At 40.8% G+C, this 17366-nt stretch overlaps 1 protein-coding gene across 3 annotated transcripts; it reads right to left on the minus strand.

Moving 5' to 3' along the window:
* Positions 1-2153: 2153 nt before the first annotated feature.
* On the minus strand, positions 2154-16879 carry DSN1 (DSN1 component of MIS12 kinetochore complex). Of its 3 annotated transcripts, none has more exons than XM_061127213.1 (11): positions 16543-16879; positions 14803-14842; positions 14244-14564; positions 12252-12325; positions 11545-11617; positions 9873-9960; positions 7281-7340; positions 6693-6767; positions 5268-5415; positions 4002-4089; positions 2154-3195 (listed from the first exon to the last, which is right to left on the minus strand). In XM_061127213.1, exons 2-11 carry the CDS (start codon positions 14825-14827, stop codon positions 3092-3094), a joined length of 1056 nt encoding a protein of 351 aa, XP_060983196.1. In that variant the 5' UTR covers positions 14828-14842; positions 16543-16879; the 3' UTR covers positions 2154-3091. The 3 variants fall into 3 exon arrangements, with proteins under 3 accessions (XP_060983196.1, XP_060983195.1, XP_060983197.1); XM_061127212.1 differs by having other exon boundaries at positions 14244-14570; positions 16543-16878; XM_061127214.1 differs by lacking the exons at positions 2154-3195; positions 4002-4089 and adding an exon at positions 4092-4208 and having other exon boundaries at positions 14244-14570.
* Positions 16880-17366: the final 487 nt, after the last annotated feature.

Consider the following 17366-nt stretch of genomic DNA (forward strand, 5'->3'; position numbering starts at 1 on the left):
GCAGTGTGTATGCATATAGAATGCTCAGATCTTATTCTTTTTCTGTGCTCTATTTTGTATGGTAATTGGAGATACAAAGACACTTCTTAATTCTTATAAACAAAAACTTCCAAAACACCAAGGACTTCCCTGGTGGTCCAGTGGTTAAGAATCCACCTTCCAATGCAGGGGACTTGGGATTGATCCCTGATTAGGGAACTGGGATCCCAGATGCCACGTGGACCGCATGCCACAGCTATAGGTCCATGTGCTCTGGAGCCCGCATGCCGCAAAGGAGAACCAATGCAGCCACAAATAAATACGTTTTAAAAATGTAATACAGTGTACTAAATAAAATGGGGGGAGGGGAGGTACAATCACCTTTGGAGAGAGGTGTTCTCTCCCCATTTCACAGAAAGGAAATTGAGGGTAAGGATGAAGATTCACTCCAAAGTACACTCTTTCCACTATATTATTCTGCTTCTGAAAGAGTGGCAATTAACACCACTCCTCTGATTTTTAAAAGCTTCCTTGGGGCTGTCCAGTTTCCCTTCATGCTCTCCTCTGGACAACATTATCTTTTTTTTTTTTTTGGACAACATTATCTTATCCCTAAGGCTTTAATAACTAGGTATTGGTAACTTCCAAATTTTATTCCTAGTCTAGGTGTTCCTACCCAGTTTTCTATCAGTATATCCAACAATCTAGTTGAAATCTGTTTGGTATGCCAAATTTAACTGTGAACTTTCCCACCTAATTAACTGCTCATTATCTACTCAGTTGGGAGTTTTTACCCTCCTCCATCCACTGTTCTTTTTTCTTAGGCTCTTAGTTGCAGCAAGTGGGATCTAGTTCCCTGACTAGGGATCAAACCTGGGCCCTCTGCATTGGGAGCTTGGAGTCTTAGCCACTGGACTCTCAGGGAAGTCCCTCATCCACTGTTCTTTAACCTGTTAATCTAACTCTTATAGCATCCCTGTGTTATAGATTCTATCATTCTCCCAATCTTATAAATAAGAAGTTAGATGACTTTTTCTCAGTAAGTAGCAGTAAGTAGACTTTTAACATGGAGGTGACATGCCTGCTGTGTTCCAGACACTATGAATGACACCCCCTACTCATCCACTGCTAACTCCCAGCCCAAGCAGTCACTCTGCACCTGACCACTGCAGACTGTTAAGAGCACAACTGGTCTCTAATAGCCACACCTACTTGCTTCTAACTGCTCTCCAAACAGCAACTGGAGTGATCTTTTGAAAATAAAGTTCTTCAAAAGGACATATGTATACCTATGCATATATGGTATACATGGCTGATTCATGTTGCTTTATGGGAGAAACCAACACAATATTGTAAAGCAATTATCCTCCAATTAAAAATAAATTTAAAAAAAAGAAAAGAAAGTTCTGATCCCATCCATCTCTCAAAACCTTTCAATAACTTTCAGTTATCTTTGTCTCAGGTGGTTCTTATACTGGCACTTAGCATTCCTGCTTAACCAATCTATTTTTAATTTTTAGTATCCCAGAATGTTTTATTCTTTCTCCTCAGGCCTTTTAAAATGTGGCTCTTTTTACCTCAAATAACTGCCCTATTTAACTCCTTTCTCCTTCCCAAGTCAACTGAAACATTACTTCTGTAGAAAAGAGGTTTTTTCTTGTTCCCTGTGCCCAACAGACTGTGAAAATCATGAAAAGAGGTCCTAAGACTGTTTTTGTTCTTTGCTCTCTTCCCAGTTCCTAGAACTGTGCATGGCATATAGCAGGAGCTAAGTAAATATATGAAAGAATGAAGAATGTGGGACTTCTCTGGTGGTCCAGGGGCTAAGACTCAGTGCTTCCAAGGCAGGAGGCCCTGGACTTGATCCCTAGAACTGGATCCCATAGGCTGCAATTAAGAGTTCACATGTTGCAACTAAGAAAAAAAATATCCTGAAGGTCACATCGAAGATCAAAGATCTCATGTGCAGCAACTCAGACCCAGCACAGCCAAATTAACTAATAAATCAAAAAAATTGTTTAAAAACCATAAGGAACACAGGGAAAAGCTAGGCTGTATCACCTCTTACTAACTGGTGCATAGTCCAAGCTTTAAGACTTAAGATAATGACTGGGTATTTAAGTGAAGTGGGTTCTGTTCTATCAGGAGGATCAGAAAATAAGAGATACTGACAATAAATTAGTTGGTGTTTTATTGGTTGTTAACACTGTCCACGCTACTGTTCACTTCTGGGTCCTGACAAAGAATCCTATTTTCTGCTAAGCCTTCCCCGCCTTTTCATTTTCTCTTGTCCTCTTAAAAGGACAAGAGAAAGCTTTTAAGAACATGCAATCTTATAATGCAAATCATTAACAAATACGGAGAACAATGAAAGAGATACTTAACCCCTTCTTGCCATGAATCTAGAATTTAGGATGTCAACTCAACATTAGAAGCTAAAGCAGACTATACTGGACTTCCCTGGCAATGGTTAGGACTCCACACTTCCACCACAGGGGGCATGGGTTCGATCCCTGGTTGGGGAACTAAGATCTTGCATGCCACATGGTGTAGCACGCCCCGCCAAAAAAGCTAAAACACATTACAGACATCAGGATATACAGAATGAGTGTTATTATCTTCAATTTGGGAATCTTGTGAGGAGATATATGTATCCATACAATGCAAACAATGCTCACAACTCCTCTACCTAACATCACCCTTAAAGTCACAGGAGAAAATCAGTCTCATTCTGTTTACAACCAGAATGACCCCTAAAATGCTTACTGGATTTGGTCCTGGATGACTTTAGGTTGTTTCAAAACCTCAAAAACATCTTCAGAGTAAGAAGATTTCTAATCACAAAGGATATTTCAAAGAATGGGCCACTAGTTCTGGAGGTCATTCCAAAGCAAAGTCTCAAGCATTTTGCCCGTTTTTGGAAACAGCTTGTATATGACATTCTTTCAAATGCATAAATTCCATTTTAAGAAAAAAAATCAGAGTGCTTTACAGTCAGCCAGTTATCTTCAAAGGCAACAGGGCAGATGTCACAGCTCAGCCTGCTGTGCACTGGGGCACTCTTGGGGTTTCTCTCCTCTAGAGCACCTTGTGGCAGAAAAGCTGCATACGGTCACTGACAAGATTTAGAGCAATATGTGCTAGGTTGCTTCTGTAACTGAAGCTTGAGCAGTTTTCGAGCTGGTGAAGGATCTAACTGTTGAGTGCTTCTCTTCCCTGCAGAGAAAAGGAGCCAAAAAATACATTTCAATTGAATTCAAATACCACTATTGAAAACTTACTGTGTGAATACTGTGCCAGACCCTGAAGGGTATTTGAAGGACAACTTAAGAGCACATGTGCCCTCAAGGAGATGGCTCTCTGGTAGGAAAGCCAGCTGCAACTACAACCACAATACGATCTGATGGGGACTTCCCCAGTGGTCCAGTGACTAAGAATCTGCGCCCCAGTGCAGGGGGCCCGGTTCAATCCCTGGTCAGAGAACCAGATCACAAATGCAACTAAGAGTTCACAGCCTGCAACTAAAGATCCCCACATGCTGCAACTAACACCCAGCAGAGCCAAATAAATAAATATTATTTTTTTTAAAAAAGTAATGTCAGTGTCACTTGGTAGATTCTTGAAGAATGAAAAGAGAAAAAAGGCAGTGGATAGATATTTCTTGTCCTGGATCTACCCAAACAACACAGTTTGTCAGTTTGTGGAGATTTAATTCTACTGTGCTCCTATCTAAAAATTTCCAATTAACTTTGAGTACCCACAATAGTAATTGTTATTGTGAGGGGGAAATAAAAGTCACCAGATACAGGCCTTACCCTTGGAGACCATTGTTTGTATCCACACAACGCAAACAATGCTCACAACTCCTCTATCCAAAACCGCCCTCAAAGTCACAGGAGAAAATCAGCCCCATTCCCGTTACAATCGGAATGACCCCTAAAGTGTTTTGAAGGGCAGTGTACATCCGAAGGGCTATTACATATAAAACAGTGCAAGCTCTGGTCCCCTTAAGACAGGCTTACCGAGCTGTACTGACACCTCCTGGAGGCACTGGGTACTTTCGGCCATAAAGGCGTGCAGCTGCTTCACGGATCCTTGCAGTTCGTCCATCTGCAGACAACAGACAACTATGAACTGGAAGGGTGCACGGCTTCTGCATAGCTCCTCGAACACACCAGGCGAGCTCCTGCTCAGGAGCTTTGCTTCTGCTGTTCTTTCAACCTGGAATGCTTATGCCAGACATTTTGTTTGCCCTTTCACATCTATACTCCACTCCTCTCCACACTGCTCTACTCCTGAGCAGACTGACCTGCACAACCTCAACAGAACCCCAGGTCCTCTGGCTTCTGGGTGGGCTTGGCCAAGAGGGTAAGAGTGAGCTGAATTAGCTCAGGACATTTTTACCTGGGCCTGTTCCTGGAAGGGTCATCTGGAGTTAGTAGTGCCTCTCAACTGAAGACCATGGCTCTTTCAGAGAACCCCACTATACAACTCCCTGCCAGGTACCACAGTAACTGTTTCACCCTCCAGCTGAGGAGCAGAATAGCTCAGCTGCCTTTAAGCCCCAGATCACTTCACTTCACTTTTGAATTCCTGATACCCACATCTTTATACTCAGCCCCTTTGTAAACACACTCGCCTTACCCTGTATCAAATGCCACCTGCTTCCTGTTCATACTGGGCTGACCAAAAAGTTTGTTTGGGTTTTTGTAAGCTCTTATATAACCTGAACAAACTTTTTGGCCAACCTAATCCTTGGATTGGGGGACTTCCCTGGTGGTCCAGTAGATAAGACTCTGTACTTCTAATTTATGAGATGCAGGTTCAATCCCTAGTCAGGGAACTAAGATCCCACACACTGTGCGGTGCAACCAAAATAAAATAAAGTAAGAGAAACAAATAAAAAAGTCCAACTTGAGACCTCATGCCATTGGGTTCAAGATGGTATTTTGGCAAAAAAAAAATAATAATAATAATTGGGGTTGACATTTTTCAAAATGTCCTCAAGGCTCACTTCACCATTTCTTTCAAGTCTTTATTAAGGTGGCACCTAAAAGGGCCTTCAACCCTTCTATATAGCAAACTGAAGCCCTCCTTGCACATTCTCTTCCTCCACCTGACTTATTAGCATTTATCACCATTTACTTGTTTATTTTCTTTCACTGTCTCTCCATGTTTCCCCAAGGTGAAAATACTTATCTAATTACACATATTCTCCAGCTCTTTTAACAAGGATGAGAAGGTATCAAAGCTGGGTAACTCAGCCAAAGAAACATGACCTAACTCACCACCAACTCCATACAATCAAAGAGTTTAGTCTGGTTCTGCAATATCTTCTGGTAGTCAGGTTTTGTATTAAGGACTTCACTCTGGGAAGACCCAACATACATTCTAGGTTCCACTTCAACTTCAGTATTTTTGGTTTCAGCTGATCCTCTAAAATAAAAATAAAACAAAAAAGCTTTCAAATAATTTTACAATCATTTTCTGTGGGGAAATAGCAAAGATTTACCTAGGGAAAACACTTCTTAAAAGGCTTTACTAACTTGAATCAATATTCTTTCACCCCACAGTGAGCATAGGCTCTCTTACTAACAGGAGATTCTGAGATAATTATCTAGTGTTAATGTTTTTATACCTCTGGACTACAGGAAATGCTAGGTTAGTTGACTCCATCACAGTAAGGTCCATTTACTCCTGGGGTAAAGCCTGAAGTTAACATCTATGATCTTTTACCAAAAAGATGCTGGCCCACTTCAATTATCTAAAATAACTCAATATAATGGTGAGTTTATGAAAACTGCTGGTGACTCTTTAGTCCTAACAACCCAATGAGGTAGGTAGTAATATTATCCCATTTTCAAATGAGGAACTTCAGATTAAGTGGACTGTCCAAGGTCACAGCACTAAGGAGTAGTTAGGATTTGAACAGAGACAGTCTGCTTCCAGAAGCTTTCCTCTTAACTATAAACTATGGCCCGTTTATACTGGAAACTGCCATCTTACGCATATGTGTCTTCATACATAGAACATTTAAAGGGTGAAGAAAGTAATAAGCATCAATGCTTGGATTAGGGAAGTTTCTCATACTGTGCTCCTCAAGGTGCCTCTCTACTAAGAGGCCACTTTGGCAATTACGATTTTGGCTAAAGTTTTATAGTTATGTTTCTAGCTAAGGTTCTGTTTGGGGGAAAAAAACTTAAAATCACTGGTTTGGACAGTAAAATGAAACCAAAATCTAGCACTTTCCCATTTTATTATGCCTTCAAGACCCAAAGATCTTTGGTCTCCTGTAGACCCACTTCCATCACCTCTTTCACCCCTGTGTCTCCATGAGGGCCCTGGCTGTGGTTCTCTCCCAGTCACAGCTCAAAGGCCATGTGCTCACTGAAGTCCCTTGATACCGTTCCTGGCCCAGCCCCAGGTTGCCAGGTACAGGGCAGAGACATGCCTGTCTCCCCCAGAATGTGGAATAGCAGCCAAGGGCACAGAACAGAGGCAATTCTGTTCTTTGACTGAAAATAGTGACAACTCTTCCTTCCCAACCCCCTCACCCTCCATTTTCAGTCACACTGTTCATATGTACTCTACAGAGATTTGATGAGTTGACTGGCCTGTAAGACTGGATTCATCATTCAGTTTGTGCTAACAGAACTGAAATCAAATCAAAAGTCACAAGGTAAAACCGTCCTATTTCCTGTCATAGATCTAACCTTGATAGGATCTCTTCAGCCTCTTTCTGGTAGCGCAGCAAGAGCTGATCCCAACTCTGACGTTCTAAAGAAAACCTACAGAAGCAGGAAAAAATTCAGTTAACTTTTGATCATCTCATTCTGAATCACTCAGGGCAAGCATACATTACGTGTCTACTCTTTTTCTAAGATGTGAATAAAAAGGTCATTAAAAAAAAGATTAGAAAGCACGACCAAGTCAGAGGATATTAACTTAATCAAATAAACATGAGTCTTTACATCAAATCCACATCCTCAGTCTCTAGACTCCATTCTATGAAACTGGCCATCAATACAGTCCATAAACCACTCCAGTGTTTTTGCTGAGAAATCCCATGGTCAGAGGAGCCTGGTAGGCTACAGTCCATGAGGTCAAAAAAGAGTCGGACACAACTTAGTGACAAAACAACAGCAGTACATAAAATCCCAGTGTGCAGCTTTCTACCTCCCAGTGTGGATACAGCAGTACTGACACTGAAAAGGATGTTTACTATTCATTTTTCCTGGGTTTAGTTATTTTTCCCAGACAAATTTAGATTTTCCAACAAAAGTTCACTCATTTTCACTTACTTTGTTATATATTCCTTCATCTCAGCCACTGATGTTTCCAGAGCCAAATCTGATACTTTTCTAGAATAGACAGGATTATGAGATTAACAGAAATCTTCCAAGAGTGTTTGATTTTAGTACTGGATGTCTCACTAATTTTAACAGCAATAAAACATGTTCAGAATTTATCTTTCAACGAATACTTAGTCTTGGGACTCTAATTCACTTTTGCACTAGGTATTAGCTTTCTCAGTGGTCTCTTCATTGTCTGTTTCCCTCATCACACGTGAACAGATTAACCTCTCTTCAAATATTCCTTTTGTATTTTTCATTTCTTAAAAATTCTGTGACTCTCCATTGCATTCAGAAGAAAAGCCAAAACTCCTTAACCTGGCACTTAAGGTTCTCTGTGTTCTGGCTCTATCCAACTCATTAACTTTGATTCCTACTGTTACCCTTTATCTATTCTATCCATATAATGCCACAAAGTTTTGTTCACACCATTTATTTTTTATTTAGCCTCTTGCCTTCCCACTAATCAAAACCTTAATAGCTTTTTCATACAACTGTCTTTGCATTTAAGTTGAAGCTTTCAGTTGGATATGTTCTACTTAAACCAATAGCTTGGCTCAGTAAGGTGATTAATTCTAATGGAAAAGCAGGAGGCATTGAAAATGCCAAAATTTTGCAGATGTACTTGGTATTCTACCTGGCAAAGGCAAATCAGCAGTGTCACCTTTTATGTTTTTCTATCAAAGCCTGTGACAAACAGCCTCTATCACCTCTAGCTGCAATATAGCAGCCTCTGGTTTAAATATACTGCGTTAAAAGAGAAGAAATGTGGAGCTAACATAGTTTTCATTTCCTGAATAGCCATGTTAATTCTAAGGATCCATGGAAAGGCAGACCTTTGTGAAGTCGAAAGTGTAACATCAAGTAACATAATTTGTTGCAGGATGGGGGGAAGGGCTCACTGTTGCCCCTGCTGAGGGACTATCAGTTTGGGGTGGGGGGCAGCAGCGGCAGCTGTTAAATTTCTCTTAATATTCTTGCTGGCCAACAGCTAATAACATGAGTTTATCTACAAATGGCACGGCTAGCAAAAATATGAATGTTTTTCGTCTCATCTTCACATATTTGGTTCCTCCTCACCATCCAGGTCTTACAGGTCTCAGTGCAAATGTCAAATCATTAGAGGACTTCTCCTACCACTCCAGCTTAAGTTGCCCACTCCCTCAAGTCACTATCATATAACCTGCCCAATTGATTATCACTGAAATCATTCAGATTATATCTGAAGTCATTATTTTCTAAGTATTTGTCTGTCTCTCCTACTACAATGAATAAGAAGAAAGATCTTGTTTGATTACTTATCACTGTATCTCCAGCTTCCAGAAGAGCATGGTACATAGAAGATGCTGGATAAACATTTGATGAGCGAATGAACAACTGTCTAATTAAGTCTTATTTCTCCAAAGAAGCCATACAGATTGCCCATAGGCACATGAAGATGCTCAACATCACTATTAGAGAAATGCAAATCAAAACTATAATGAAGGGCTTCACTGATGTCTCAGTGGTAAAGAGTCCGCCTGCCCATGCAGGACACACGGGTTCAATCCCTGATCCAGGAATATCCCACATGCCTCGGAGCAATTAAGCCCACGTGCCACAACTACTGAGCCTATGCTCCAGAGCCCGAGGGCAGGAACTACCAAGCCCACGTACTGCAACTACTGAAGCCTATGCACCCAGAGCGGCCACCACAATGAGAAGCCCATGTACCGTGACTAGAGAGTAACCCTTGCTCACTGCAACTAGGGAAAAACTCATGCAGCAACAAAGACCCAGCACAGCCAAACATTAAATAAACAAATAAAATTATATATAAAAACTACAATGAGGTATCACCTTACACCCATCAAAAATGGCCATCATGAAAAAGCCTACTGATAATAAATGCTGGACAGTGTGCAGAGAAAATGGAAACCTTCTTAACACTGGAAATGTAAATTGGTGCAGTCACTATGGCAAACCGTATGGAAGTTCCTTAAAAAACTAAAAATAGAGTTACCATATGACCCAGCAACCTAACTCCTGGGCATATATTTGGAAAAGACAAAAACTAATTCAAAAAGATACAAGTACCCCAATGCTCACAGCAGCACTATTTACAATACCCAAGACATAGAAGCAACCTAAATGTCCATCAACAGATGAACAGATAAAGATGTGATGTATGCGTACATAAACACACCCACCCACCCACCCACCTCCACACACACAGGAATATTACTCAGCCATAAAAAAGAATGAAATAATGCCATTTGCAGCAACATGGATGGACCATTATCATACTAACAGATTAAGTCAGACAAAGAAAGACAAATTCCATACATTGCTTATCTGCAGGATCTAAAATATGACACAAATAAACTGAAGTATACACAAACACACACATATATACATATACACACATACACCTGAATCACTTTGATGTGCACTAGAAATTAACACAACACTGTAAATCAACTATACTTCAATTTAAAAAATTAAAAAAATAAAAAGTCCTAATTCAGTTATAATTTTGGCCAGAAAGGGAACTGTTCTTACCCTTCTGAATCTTCAAAACATTTTTGTAGTGTTCCATTACTTTCCAGTCTGTCTGCAAAATGTTTCAATTCTTCAGAAAGGGAAGATGCTACAGAGAACAACATTATATGTTACAAAATAAAGGGAATAATACTTTTCACAGTGAGCTGCTGACAAAGATGTAACATAGGTAAAGTGGCCTCAGCTCTAGGGTCACCTGTTACATTCTGGCCCTCTCACCCATTCAAAAAAGTGATATAAATATGCAGGAAGATTTTATCTTTTTTCTTTGGGTAGGTATAGATAAAATGGAAGACAACTCCTCTTTATAACATTTATAATAGTGTTTTTCACACGACTGATGAAGAAGCAGTTTAAAAGATGTGTCAGAAAGATGTTTCTGGATTGATAATTCACTCTTTCAAGAGATCTGATCTGCTGGCACTGGGTGAAAGAACATATTACAGAAGTCAGAAATGCTAGCAGCAAATAAAAAAAACGATGGGCATAAGGTAAAAACAGGTCTCTGCTTAGACTTAAAAAGAATTCACAATTAAATTCAGGTGAAGAATGTAGAGGGAAAAAGATATGTTAAATAGCTATCAAAATAACCTGGACATGTCTACCCTAATTATGGTGATAGTAGAGTTCTGAGATAAACAGCTTTAACCTGGCAAGTAAGTCTGACTTCATGTATATTCTAGGTCTTTTATTTCTGACCTGGATGATTGTAAAATCACACTGTAAGGAGAAAAGCTATTTCCTAGAAAGCTGAAAATCGACTCCCGGGGAAGAATATTTGCAACTTATGTCACAGGCTAAAGCTAATTTCCTTAACACATAAAGGGTGTCAGCAAAACCAATACAAAAGAGTCAGTTCCTCAATTTTAAAAAATGAACAAAGGATATGTATGGACAGATAATACATAGAAAATAAAGTACAAATGGCTTTCCTCTAAAAATATGAAAAAATATTATCCTCTTCAAAAGAAAAACAGATTAAAATCCCAAAAAAGAACTTTAAATAATACCTACTAAATAATAAAAAAAATCTAAACTTTTAGTTATAGTATACTTACACTAGTTAATTCTAACGTATCTTATTTTTACTTGAATGTATGCTAAAAGGCTTGTATAAAAAGGTATTCATTATCCATTCACTGCTATAACAAAAGACTGAAAATAAACCCCAAAGTCCATCAATAAAGAACCGTTTAAATCAAATATAGTACATTTATAAAATAGAGAATCATGTAGCTGCTAAAATGTCAAGACAGCTTTATCAGTATGATAAAGAACTCTCTGCAAGATAAATTAAGGTTTAAAAAAACAACAAACAAGATTAAGAACAGTGTGTACAAAGGATTATTCATTTGATTTTAATGGATAAATGTTTAGAAATGCAGTAAATCTGCAAAGATACAAAAGAAGCTGGTGGCTATGGTTGCCTCTGGGAGGAGAGGAACTGAGACTGGGGGTCATGGGGCAAGAGAGGCTTACTTTTAGACCTTCTAAACTTTGTAAGCACATATTCCTATCTTTTTTAATGCAGTTCCCCCCAAAAAAGGAGGAGGCCTGGTTGTGTAAGGTAGCAGGTCCTGTAAACAGAGACCCCGAGAGAGAGGTTTCAACCAACTCTAATAGAAGGTACAGACCAAGGTCAAAGCTCGAGTGTCTGGTCTTAGCAACTTACCTTTGGCTCTAAAACTTTCAAGACTGAAGCCCTCAGTTCCCCTTAGGAAAGGTTCAAGTTTCTGAACAGAGAACTAAATAAAGAAAAGCATTTTCAGTACAACCACCAAGATTTGCCAGGCCAGTCCTGAATTCATGTAATCTTAGGACATTTAATAAATGTGAGTAAGCATGATTGAATTGTACACCTAAGATTTTTCATATAAACAAAACAAGAAAATAAAAAGGTAAGGATAAAAGTCTTTGTTGTCTAGACTACGTGATGTGATTTTTGATTCATGGGGGAAAATGGTCATTTAATTCACACAAATGACTTGCTTATCTAAACTGATGCAATCACCAGTTAGTCATATAATTCCAATTTAGAGAGCAGCCAGATCTCAAATGTCTGCTTAAACTTAGATATGACCTCCATCCACCTTAAAGTCCCATCATTTGCTGCTAATGAGCAAATACACTAGACAGGGGCACTCTCTTAACTGCTCAGTCAGCCTCAGCAACATCGATGGGACTGCTGGAGCCTGATCCAGAGACAAAGCTTCTGGGATTAAATCTGGCTTTTAAATTAATCTCACTAGAGAGAAACACCTTTTACTCTTTACTGATAAATCACACAGTGTCTTTGGGGATGTCACAATAACAGTTTAAAAAAAAAAAAAAAGGAAAGAAAAAGAAAACACTCCCAATCCTGAGACTCTCGACTCTCACCTGGAAACTGGAAAGGAGGAGAGAGCTCAGCCGTTTGCTTTCTGTTAGGTCGACACTGATGGATCTGCAGAGCTCTAACATAAAATATTACCACATTCAAAGAGATGGACACTTATACAGTTAGCAAAGTAAAAAGAAAAACAAACTGAAAAATTCCCTCCCTCTTGATGCAGTCCAACTTAAGGTAAGAAAACCCAAGCAGTCCTCTCTAATCTGTCTTCTTACATCTAACTTGTTCAAGATCACTAGAGAATGAAATTTACCTATATGTGTATCCTAAATTTAAAAAATTAAAAGAACCTTTTATGTATTACCTTAAAATCTTGTCTTGTTAAATAAAACAGATTAAAAAAAATTCTCCTTGTGTTTTATATTCACCATTTGAAGAAAGGAGATGGGAATATTTCAGAATTTTTATGATAGCCATTGCAGTGTGCTTTAAATACAGTGTCTTAAGAATCTTCTTATAAACTATGAGTTCTACTTTATAGATGGGAAAACTGAAGCTCACAACAGAGATACTTGTTTGAAGCCAGAGACAATAACATTAATAGTAAATTTGTTTAACACAGACTATCCAAAAAGGCATTTTATTAAATTCTAACTTTCACCCTCACTTGAGGCAAGTGACTTACCAGCTTAACCATTTAACAAAGGTTAGGTGCTGGGCAACTTGCCCAAGGTCACACAGTGCATCAGCCTGAACTAAACAGGCATTTTACATAATCATGCCACTGAATCCTCAAACAGCTATCAATAAAAGATGTAGATGCTGTTTTTCTCAATTATGTCCATTTAAAAACATCAATTCTTATACAGCAAAGGAAATTTGCTTTGAGAATTAGGAGAAATACATGTCTTTTCGCCCTCCAGCCTCAGCTGGCTGTTTTTAAGTTCTTTTGCGCCCTCTCTTGACTACTACTTCTCACTTTTAGTCATGAAAAACAAGATACCTTCTGCCTATAACCAAAGAAACCTGGGAAGTGGCCGGGAATAACCAGAAAATAACAAATCTTATATGTCAGTAATTTTTTATTACACAGAATTTTAGGTCCACATGCTCTGGAACACAGATGAATGTAATAAGGGTAACCTTAGGAAACTGAAATTTCTTGGCATGTCTATGGAGGAAGTATACAAGCATTACCATGGTAGCAATTTTCTGATATGCTACATGGCTGTTTTTAGATAGATTTCCTTCTAAACATCAGAACTTCAGGAAGTGAAGTAATATCTTTAATTACGGTAACTTAACACGAGCTATATTTATTATGTGCCAAGTGCTGTGTTATGTATGAACTCATTTAATTTTCAGTCTTGTAAAATAGGTATTATTTCACCCCACTTACTGATGAGGACCATGGAGCAAAAGAGGCTAAGTAAGCTGTCCAAGGTCACACAGCTAGTAAGCTCTTCCTGAAATGTGCTACTTTCCACATTAAATCTTGTACTTCAGTGCTTCCTGAGACGCTATTATTATAAATCCACACAAAATCACATTCAAATACACCATGTCTCAAAACTAGGTTTTTACCCTAAATATTTTTATGGGTTCCTCCGTCTGAGATAGTTTCAGTTATAAAACCTAAAATCAGGTAGCAACCCATCCACCTTCTATTCTACTTTAGGATACGAGGAAGAAAGCCAGAGGAGATCTTTACTTCTAGCCAATGTGAATGCTGAACATTCACTTAGCACAGGTGAGAGCTGAACAACTGTAAATCAGATTTCCTGTCCATGGTATAGATTACAATGGGTAGCTAATAACATGATATAAACGGCATTGATACTGAATACTTACTAGGTGTTTGACATTAGTACTTATAATCTGAGAATACTCCTATAGATGAGGAAACTGAAGCTCAGAGAGGTGAAGTCATCTGTTCAGTCACATAGCTAGTAGTAAGTAGCCAAGTCAAGCTTAACTTTCTGCCATACCTCACTGCCTCTTATCTGAGCTGGAGCTCCAGTTTTATGTACATAGCACCCCACCTGTGATGCCCTGATGAAAGGGAGGCAGTGACTTCCGCCGGTTCGTTTCTTTCATACTTGCTCGCCGCCAGGACTGCCTCCTGTCTTGATGACAGGCAGACTGCTCTTGTGGGGACAAATGAAGGGACCTGGATTCAAGTCCTTCCTGGTGGCTGAGATCACCACTGTCCCCTTTTTGGGGGCTACAGCCACGGTGAATTCGTTCCTTTGAAACACGTTCAGTCATCTCCAGGGAGGCGGACGATTTATTACACACGTCCACAGGGTTGGGATCTGATTCCAGTTGACGATCATGAGTCTTAGATGCCACTGGTTCCTCTTCTAGCACTTGTCATAAAAAAGTCAAAATACAGAATCAAACCCATCACAACTAAGAATCTGTGCAAAAAAAGTGGCAAAAGGAAACATATGCCCCAGGTCATGGAAACATTAAGGAAGCATCTCTGCAAATATACAAATAAGTGATTTCAAATCCACCAAGAGCCAGGGAGGTATTTAGGTAAAGCTCATGAACCTGAACCCAATGCAAGAAGGTACCAAACTCCATGACAATACTCACCTACCATCTCCGGTCTAGAAGTCATCCTGAGTGGAGAACCCTGAAAGAGGAAAATAAAGTAATCTATTCCCCATATTTCAGTCCCAGTCTTGCTGGGGCTTTACTCCCCCAGAATCAGCCTTGTGCTTTCTTGTCTCTTTGAACCGCCCCTTTTTGCCCCATGAAATTCTACCTGTCTGACAAGGCCCAGCCCAACCTCACCTCCACACCTCTTCCACAGAACATCAGCAGGGCTCATCACCTCCTGTTCTGAATTTCTACAGAATCTATCACTAGAAATAATCTTTATATTCCTTAACACATACCCCTTTTAGTTCCCAATTATTTTGTGTTTAATAAGGGCTTAACTGCATAATTCAATCAATGGCATTATGATCTACATGGTCTTCAAAACATGAACACTTCATCCTTCACTTTTTAATTCTGCAGATTCAAAGGCCTGTCCATTCTACTTCCAACAATCTTTAAAACTCTTCCAATTTCCAGCCATAGTTCAGATCTCATAGTTTCTATCCCTCTCCCCCACTTCCCCCAAGAATCGAACAGACGCTCCACTAGTTTTTCCTACATGCAGCATTGTTCCTCTCCAATCCATTCTTTATTTTTTTGGCGACACTGAGCAGCTTGTGGGATCTTCGTTTCCCAGCCAGGGACTGAACTCCAGCCCTTGCAGTGAAAGCTCGGAGTCCCAACTACTGGACAGCTGGGTAATTCCCTCCAATCCATTCTTTAGACAGCAACACATTCCTACAGTGTACCCAACACCTTCCAGAAGCTAGTCCTAACTAGTACCCATTCTTGCTTTCTCCTGCTATTTCCACTCCATGCACCACTTTTTTTTAAAGTTTCTTTTTCAATTGTGCTGAAATATACACAACATAAAATTTACCATCTTAATCATTTTTAAGTGTACAGTTCAGTGACATTAAGTACATCCACATTGCAGGCTACCAACACCATCCACCCAGAAAACTCTTTTCATTTTCCACGCACCACTTCTGAATCTTTGTACACATTGCTTTATAACTTATTCTTCCTTCCCAATCGAGCTCAAGTGTGAAGCTTTCATGCCACGTCTCTTTGGCAGAGTTGGCAGCTCCACTCCTGGGCCTCTCTGGCACTGTTTGTAAAGTCTGTTTACATGTCTCCTGGGGCCAGACTGTATTCCTAATGCTTGTCACAGACAAGTAACTGGCTGGAAAAGGACAGGGACGTGACCGAGCCTCCCCCTCCACCACCAGTAAAAATCCATACGGGGTGAGGGGAGTGCTTAGTAAAGAAAAATAAACATATGTGAAGGGACAACGTGGAAAAGATAAGAGAATAAACGAGGGGTAGCAGGATCAAGGATCTAAATCATCACAGTTACGACTGTATCATTCAGATGAAAATCTGGTTACTTAACCGCAACCACTGACACTTTTAAGTGCTTATTACACGCCAGAACCTCTGTGTATGTAAAACTGTATGTGTATTACTGCGCCATTTAATCGCTGCCACAGCTCTGGAAGTACCATCAACAGTTTCACGCTGCAGTTAGTTGAACTGAGATTCAGAGGGGCAAAAAACCCCCAAAAACTTGTTAGGTAGCCAGCGTGGAGAAGAGGCGAAATTCGAACCCTGGCCTGTGTGACCCACCCCCACCCAGCTTTCAACCTTCCACCAACAGTGACGTCTAGACCGCGGGCTCTGCAAACAGGCCCCGAGCGAGGCGCCGCCCGCCCCGGGGTCTCCTCTTACCCGGTGTCGGGGGTGACGACGGGCAGGCGGGGTGTGGGCTGAGCCGCGGTGTCCGACCCCAAAGAGGCTGGTGCGGGGGTGAGGAAGGCCTCGTCCGGGAACGGGCCTGCGACTTCCTCACCTCAGAGAGACGCCTGTCCAACCTAGAGCCTCCGTCTCCGAAACACAAGGCCGCAGGTCACTCTCTCCGCGACGCCGGGTTACCCCTGAACGCGCTGCACCAAGGCCGTTGCTCCTTCCAACTCTGGGACCATTTCACTGCCTTCCGGCGGCGCCAAAGCCGCCCCTTAGAAAACTCCCGCCGCCCAAGGACGCATGCGCGGCCGGCGAGCTCCTGGGCTCGCGCAAGCGCACAACGCCGCTTCCGCGAGGCGCATGCGCAAACCGCTATTCGCTACTCTTGTGGCCCCGCCCTGTTTATCCAAGTTCTTCCCCGCCCAGTATTGGCCAAGTTACCACCTTCCCAACAACGGCGCTCCCAAAGAATCCGTGACTGAGTACCGTTACACCGTCGTGTTCTTTGCGCTTGACATGCCCAGAGCCTTTCCAAGATGAGGGAGCAGAGGCCCAGAAAGGTAATTGCCAAAGGAAGACATTAGCGAGTGGGCAATGATGCCTTGTCCGGTCGCTGGGCCACAATCCTTCTCTCCTTTGTCTTAACTCTAAAATTGTGGACCATGACTCTCCCAGGGCAGACTGGGACCACTTTTTCCAGTTCTCCTCTAGCATATTTTCTCTTTTTGTGGCCCCTTCAACACCTAGAAAAGTTTAGGATCTCTCCTTTTACAACCTTCTTGCAGACCTCCCCCTCCCCAGTACGCTTG

This window comes from Dama dama, chromosome 23 (genome assembly GCF_033118175.1).
Source record: "Dama dama isolate Ldn47 chromosome 23, ASM3311817v1, whole genome shotgun sequence".
In the NCBI taxonomy this organism is placed as follows: Eukaryota; Metazoa; Chordata; class Mammalia; order Artiodactyla; family Cervidae; genus Dama; species Dama dama.

Coding starts and splice junctions, on each gene's coding strand:
- DSN1 (XM_061127212.1), bottom strand. CDS start 14,827: ATGACTTCTAGACCGGAGATGGTAG. Junction 11,618..12,251: donor TCCTCCTTTCCAGTTTCCAG/GTGAGAGTCGAG, acceptor TTCTTTATTTAG/TTCTCTGTTCAGAAACTTGA. Junction 7,341..9,872: donor TGTTTTGAAGATTCAGAAGG/GTAAGAACAGTT, acceptor TGTCTATTCTAG/AAAAGTATCAGATTTGGCTC.